Here is a 7,500-nt window from a genome sequence, read left to right as displayed (position 1 = left end):
AGTTGTACTTCAGAGGCCTGGAGAACCCACTTTTCCCAAAGGAGCGATTCCTAGACTTTATCTCTACCATCAGTGAGTCTCGCACAACACAAAGCATCGCACACAACGGCAGTAATGAGTGGACATGTCAAAAAGAAAAGTGAAAACACACCTCAGAGTTCCTTAGAAACCCAGACGAAGAGAAAGGCATGCAGTGCAGCACATGGAAGCAATCTTGACCTGGCTGATTTCTATCAGAAAGCCTGTGGGAAGAGGAGAGTGTGGACCACATGTACAAATTCACCACACAATCAGTTTGATCACTCAGTTTGCCTTAGAGGTCTGACAAAAGGCAGGAGGGGCAGCTGTTAAAGTCTCTAATAAGTGTTTTCAGAGCTTTAGCACTGTGCCTCAGTTTATGCTGTAAATACAGTGTTGTTGGCTGGAATGTTCATATATTTCAGTGCTTCAGTATATTTGTTTCCCAAGCCACTGGTGGTGACCTTCTGTCTCTGTCCTCTGTTCTTCAGAGCTGGAGTCTGGAGCTGACAGAGCACATCAGATCCAGCAGATTATTGTGACTCTTCCTCGGACTGTCATAATTGTCATGAGATACCTGTTTGCTTTTCTCAATCAGTGAGTTTCCACCTGTTCCTATTACGCCTTATAGCTCCTGTTACAACAGAAAGATGAATTAGTTCTTTTCAGTAGCATTAAATTCTACCACTTTATTTACCTTTACAGGTAAATCCATGTTGGATGTATTAAATATCAGCTACAAAACAGCTACGGATCAAAAAGCAAATGAAACACCCTGTTTTATTTATTACTACATGTGTCTGGAGTGTTTTAGAGTTTAGGTGCTTGGACATTCATGCCTCACTGTTGATGCTTCTTTTACTGGGTTCACCTGCTGAAAAACAAAGAGTTGGATGTTATTTTTCCGACCCCGGGTTTTACTCTGCTGTCCTCTAACCTCTTCGCTGTCACGACTGCTCCAGCTGTGGCTTCACTGCTCGGCATGAACTGAAATAATGTGCAAAGACTGAATAGGACTTCCTGTTGGAGCACTAAATGATTTGGGGCTGTAGCATGTGCTGGCTAATTTGATTTGTTGAAGGGAGTGGCCAATCAGAGAGCTCTCAAAGCCCGTATATAAGTGAGCTATGAAGTGAAGCGTTTTGCACTGTGGCCCGTAGCTGTAGTCTCACCACTCCTACACTGACTTATATATCATTTAATACACACATCTCTCTGTCCTGTCCCCCAGTCTCTCCCAGTACAGCGACGAGAACATGATGGATCCGTACAATTTGGCTATCTGCTTTGGTCCCACACTGATGCCCATTCCAGATAGCCAGGATCCTGTAACATGCCAGGCCCACGTTAATGAGGTCATCAAGACTATCATCATTCACAATGAGGCAATCTTTCCCGGTCAACGTGAGCTAGACGGCCCACTGTATGAAAAGTGCATGGCTGGAGGGGAGGAGTACTGGTGAGTACTGGCTAGACCAGGGGGGACATAAACATGGTAACACTGGACTCTAATGTTTGCTGAGACCCGTTCTGTCACCTTTGGATTTGGATTAGGTTGAAGAGGAAGCTATGGTATCGCATGAACATGATTAATACGCACAAACAGATATTTGCTGAATCTGACGTTCTTATATCACTGATGCTTCACATTTACTTCTGCAGTGACAGCCCTCACAGTGAACCAGGAACTATTGATGAGGCTGACAATGGGACTGAACCACACACTAGTGATGAAGGTCTGTACATCAGAACAGAACATTTTCATCTATTTTTATTAAGAGGATTTGTTATTATCCAGGGATGTTTTAACTGTACTGGCAGCATGGCCGTGGAGATGGCAGTGTTACTGGGACAGCTGCTCCACCGCTTCGATCCAAATATTTCAATAATGAAGTGCCATAAAGTTTGAAATCGACATTCGTGGTCTCTAGAAAATCAATCATACTAATTATCTTTATGGGTCTTTCTGCTTATCTCGATCTTTGTACAAGGTCTCACTTGTTTTTGTGCCAGGCCAAAACCCATTTAGATCCCATCCCGACCATCTACTTCAAAGAACTAATAGTGTTCAGTTTGAACTATTTATGAATTCTGCTGCTTTTAGACCACAGGTGTCTGAAAAATGAGTTTAGCAGGTCCATTTTAACAAAGTACTGTATAACCCTAAACATGCCTCTGTTTTATTGAAAATGTAATTAGAAACAACAAAAAACTTATTTTCAATGTTATGCAGATGACACCCAACTATATATTCCTATATATTCCTGGTGGATCAAAGCATGTTTATTTCCAAAATTGCCTCTTCTGCATTGCAAAACTGGATCTGGTCTCATTTTATTCTTAACAGTGAGAAAGTGTCTGTGTGATCTGCATCATTAGTCATGAAGTGAGGTGTTATCATCATCAAGTCACTGTCCTTTGAACTTTGCATTAGAAGTGTAATAAAATCTGAGATTAATTCATGTTCAACTTAAACAGCAACACCAAATTACTTATTCATGCTTCTGTTGTATTTACTAGATTATTGCAATGCTTTGTTATTAGGACTGACCCAGAGCTGCTTATATATACTACCGCTAAACAAAGTCCAATAGGTTTGCTGTATTAGCCCTATCTTAGCATCCCTGCACCTGTTACCAGCTCATAGAGCTGATATAAAATTATTCCTAACCCTAACCCTCCCAGTCACAGTCTCCACCTTAGCATGAGGAGCTAAACATCCATTCCTCCCATGCTGAGCTCTTAACTCTCCTGCATATTTGGAAACTATCTGGAGTAAACCCACGGAGGCACGTGAAGAACATGCAAAGTCCACATAGTAAAGTCCCTGCTGGGTCTCGAAACAGGCTCCAGCAGATAGTAAATAGTAAGCGGGTATAGATAGTGGATAGATGCATCTTTTTTTAAATATACATATTTCTTACTGTTTTTATCGTATAGTGTGTCGAGACACCGACTGTGCTACAGGCACTATAAATAAATGTGAACATGAGGTTTGGTGAGCGTGTTAGTGTTCTCGTTTTAGTGTTACCACCTAAAGACAGCCTCAAAGAGCTGCTAGCATCTCTGTCAGCTCACGCACCCCATTTGACCTGTTCATCACATGTGTATTAGTGGTCACATGACTGAGCCTCCTGTCTGCGTGTACTGCAGTAAGATCATAGCTAGGAATAGATACTATCACTATTCTTTACACATAAAATACTTGCACTTATAGATTCGCATCCAACAGCTTCCACAATAGAGACCAACATGAAGTAGCTGTTTGATGACTGAAGGAGCAGCACGTCCACATCTCCCCAAATAGTTCTGATGTGATTTTTAAAGGAAGCCTTAAGTGCAGAGTCCAACTTTTTCATGAAGTGCTTTTGACTGAGAGGTGAGCCAGGTGAGCGCGGCAGCAGCTTATGATCACAAAGGCTTATGTGATTTTTGAAGCTGGAGGCAAGTTGAGTAAACAGTTTTGGCATGCAGCACTGCATCTTTGATCCATCTTTGTGTGTGTGTGTGTGTGTGTGTGTGTGTGTGTGTGTGTGTGTGTGTGAGAGAGTGTGTTTCCTCCTCTTTTCACTCTTTGTTCAGCATTAGTCAGCAGTTCTCTTGGGACTTTCTCCTTTGTGTAGTATTTCCCCATTTCTCTTCCAAGCTTTGAATATGTAACTGGGCCAGACACAAAAGCCAAAGCACAGATAAATACACAAAATAATACTTCCTGTGCTGTCGGGGAAGAGTGAACACACGGGTCTATCCAGTCTATGTTGGGTCAGACTTGAGTAATCCTGCTTTTGTGATGGCTGCTGACCCTTTCTCTCTTCTCTTGCTCCTGCCTTGAAGGGAAAGCAAAGGCTGCCTGACCTTAATACTGAGAGTCTCGTATGACTGTAGCTGGTGGTGTCGGTTCATTTGGTGTCGTCTGACAATAGTTCAGTTTCCAAAGAGGAAAAACGAGGTGGTGTTGCAGTTTGTAGGCCTGAATCAGCTGTGTCATTTGAATAAAGATGCTTTTCACCTGCATTCTCTCTGACTATAACTGTCCTCTTTATCATCCTTGCACCTTTCTGGTGAATTTAAATAAAAATGACTGAGATTTATCTCTGCAGGGTGTTTTTCTTGGTTAGATCTGTTTAATGGTAACTACTAGCATTAATTCTGACGGGCCCCTGCTGGTTGGCCTGAGGAAAAACAAACTGTATAGATTTAATCTTAGTTAAAAAAGCTTTAGTTGGTCAGACTTGTCTTATTGTTGTTTGTATTAGCACTACACAGAGCCCAGGACGTGAATCGTGTCATTAACTAACATTCCTGTTGGTTTATGTTTGCAGAGGTTGAACAGATAGAGGCCATTGCAAAGTTTGACTATGTGGGCCGCAGCCCCAGGGAGCTGTCTTTCAAGAAGGGAGCCTCTCTTCTTCTGTACCACAGAGCGTCTGAAGACTGGTGGGAGGGCCGCCACAATGGCGTCGATGGCCTCATCCCACATCAGTACATTGTGGTACAAGACCTGTGAGTAACAGCAGAAATTGGTTTTTTATTCGCTGCATGATTTGTATCTTCATACAATATGTTTGCCCTGTATTGTATATTAAAATCTTATAAGTGACCATATGTGTAGATGTGATTCATATGCTCATGACCAGAGTCTCTGCTATTGTAGGGACGACGCCTTCTCAGATAATCTTAGCCAGAAAGCCGACAGTGAAGCTAGCAGTGGCCCTTTGCTGGATGATAAGGGCTCATCCAAAAACGATGCCCCTTCACCATGTGAACAGTCAACTGATTACAACTTTGGAGGGGTCATGGGGCGGTGGGTGCAATTAGGAAAAACACCTTTCTTGTATTAATAGTTTGGAACATTGAGGACATCTGCTGTTTGACTGTTGGTCTGACCTGACCTCTCTCTCCAAAGGGTGAGGTTGCGATCCGATGGAGCCGCCATCCCTCGTCGCCGAAGTGGTACCGACACCCACAGCCCGACCAGAGTGGCTGACACGCCGCCAAGAGCGGCAGCCTGTCCCAGCAGCCCCCACAAAGTGTCCATAAGCAAGGCTCGAATGGAGAGCCCGGAAAAAAGACGCCTTGGTACCTTTGGCAGTGCAGGAAGCATCAACTACTCAGAGAGAAAGGCCTATCCTGAGGGCCACCCACTGAGACCGGTACCAGGGGCAACCCGTCACAGCAGCCTCGGGGACCACAAATCTCTAGAGACGGAGGCTCTGGCTGAGGTAGGACTTTGTCCTTAACCCATTTAATATTTTTACAGATGGAAAACTGACTGCAAGTAACAGATTATGTCTGTTTTTGTGTGATTTGTTTAGATATTTCTGTTTGGCGTGTTGTCATTAGCATGATATAGGTGACATGATACGGTGTTTCAGACAATTATAGCATAAGACCGGACTGGGTATGTTTGGAGGAAGAGGGCCAGGCCCCCTGCTGTAGCTGTCAGTCCGAGCTCATCAGCTGGATCTTTCTTAGAGTTGGACACAGGCCTGAGTTTGTAACCAAACACACCTAAATTCTCTTAACCTTCCTCGACTAGGACATAGAGAAGACTATGACTACAGCACTCCATGAGCTATGTGAGCTGGAGCGACAGAACACCGTCAAGCAGGCCCCAGATGTGGTCTTGGACACCCTGGAACCCATGAAGAACCCGGTTAGCTCTGAGCCTGGCAGCCCGCTGCATACTATTATGATCCGTGACCCCGATGCGGCCATGCGGCGCAGCAGCAGCTCCACCTCTGAGATGATGACCACCTTCAAACCCGCTCTCTCCGCCAGACTAGCCGGGGCTCAGCTGCGCCCCCCGCCCATGAGACCGGTACGCCCTCCTCCAACGCAGCACCGCTCAAGCAGCTCCAGCTCTTCGGGCGTTGGCAGTCCGGCCGTGACTCCCACCGAGAAGCTGTTTCCAAATAACAGTACAGCTGCTGGCTCTAACATGAATGCGTCCAGTGATGCCGGGGATAAGTCTGGCACCATGTAGCAAAGGTGGAATCTGCTAAGTGTTGGTGAAGGTTGTAAAGCTTTCCAAATGTGCGGAGAGCTTATGAAAATGGGTGTTGATGTGTGAAAAGCAGATATGGGTGTTTTCCTCTTCTCTGCCTGACTTGATTCATATATTCAGGATGCTCCTGAAGCGAGCTTGCAGCATGTTGCCATGGCGATGAGGTGGTGGAAGAAGCTGCAGAGGTGTGATGCCATCAAACTCAGCTCCCTTTGAAACTTAATTTAACTACGATAAATGTCTATGAAAATATGTGTTTCAGTTTTTACCTCAATCTCCACAAAAATCTGTGGCCATGTTCTCATTTCAGAGATACCTTCAATCCAAGTGAAGCAATACTTACGTGACAATTCCTACCCAGCACACGCTGTCCGTCCGATGTTTCTGTCACTTCCGCTGAGGTGTAAGGAACGCCTCATTTGGACTGGTGTAACATTCAGGTTTAAAAACCATGTCTGTTTAAGTCACGGGCCTTATGGCTTTGGATGCAAACTTACTTGAATTTGCCATTCTTTCTGTTCATATTATAGGTCAGCGGATGCTCAGATACAACAGAACAACATTATGACATTATATACTTATGCATGCAGGGTTAGGAGAAAAGAGAGGGAAACATTAAAGCCTGGTTTTACTGCGAGAACATATATATATATATATATATATATATAATAATGCCGCGCTCTCGTGTGGTTGTAAACCATGTTGTTAACATAAAATGCTAACGATGAGCTTATTAACACTTATTAGACAAATGAAGAAGTTGGGCATTTGCAGTGTTACGTTTTGTGTTGGTACTCAAAAAGCATCCTGGCATGAAGACGGTCTCGGTCTCTAAAGTCCTGATCATCGCTAGAACCTTACAAAGCTAATAACCCTCAGCCGTCACGTGCATGAGGCAGACCTAATGTGGCTGTTTCCCTATTTCTTTTTCTATGACCTGTATATGAAATGCACAAAACTAATGCATTAACCAATGTAGGAATCCTGTGGTAACCTTGTACATAATATATAGCCACTAATTTTTTTAATTGTTAATCTTGTACAGGCTAATACAAAACAGGTAAAAGGTTTATGTGACTGGAACTTGTAAAGATCATAAACTGCATTTTTCTCATCTTCAGCAAACAAACATATTCTTTGGCTGTGTACAGTATAGTTAAAATCGGTAACCTTGTGCTGTGTGCTTAGAATGCATTTGGTAATTGTACTGTAGAATACTGATCGCTGTGGCACAGACCAGAAAGGCTGAATAAATAGTTATGTTTTTGAAACAGCTTTCCATTTTCACACAGTCCACCAAACTCAGTGTTTCCTGTTGTGTCAGATTTGAGTGATTTTTATTACTGCATAAGAGATATTAAAAGTACCTTCTGACAGTTCCTCTTCAGATTTAAGATAGGATCCTCACCCAGAGGAACCTGACAGTAGATGTTGTGACACACTGTCGTCAAAGCGGCTTCCTTCCTTTCTGCCTC

The 7,500-nt window shown here is 43.6% G+C and overlaps 1 protein-coding gene across 1 annotated transcript in view; it reads left to right on the top strand.

Moving 5' to 3' along the window:
• Positions 1 to 7,493, top strand: part of srgap3 (SLIT-ROBO Rho GTPase activating protein 3) — a 45,801-nt gene extending 38,308 nt beyond the window's left edge. Inside the window, exons 15-22 of the mRNA XM_026307249.1 lie at positions 1 to 72; positions 510 to 615; positions 1,250 to 1,477; positions 1,681 to 1,754; positions 4,341 to 4,521; positions 4,673 to 4,822; positions 4,925 to 5,240; positions 5,558 to 7,493. The exon at positions 1 to 72 is cut by the window's left edge and continues 63 nt beyond it. Of these exons, the coding sequence (XP_026163034.1) occupies positions 1 to 72; positions 510 to 615; positions 1,250 to 1,477; positions 1,681 to 1,754; positions 4,341 to 4,521; positions 4,673 to 4,822; positions 4,925 to 5,240; positions 5,558 to 6,004 (1,574 nt within the window). The 3' untranslated portion in view covers positions 6,005 to 7,493. The remainder of the gene's footprint in view (positions 73 to 509; positions 616 to 1,249; positions 1,478 to 1,680; positions 1,755 to 4,340; positions 4,522 to 4,672; positions 4,823 to 4,924; positions 5,241 to 5,557) is intronic.
• The last annotated feature ends 7 nt before the right edge of the window (positions 7,494 to 7,500 follow it).

This window comes from Mastacembelus armatus, chromosome 5 (assembly GCF_900324485.2).
Source record: "Mastacembelus armatus chromosome 5, fMasArm1.2, whole genome shotgun sequence".
In the NCBI taxonomy this organism is placed as follows: Eukaryota; Metazoa; Chordata; class Actinopteri; order Synbranchiformes; family Mastacembelidae; genus Mastacembelus; species Mastacembelus armatus.
Note: the sequence above shows the minus strand (reverse complement) of the source record. Positions and strands in the feature narration are given on the sequence as shown.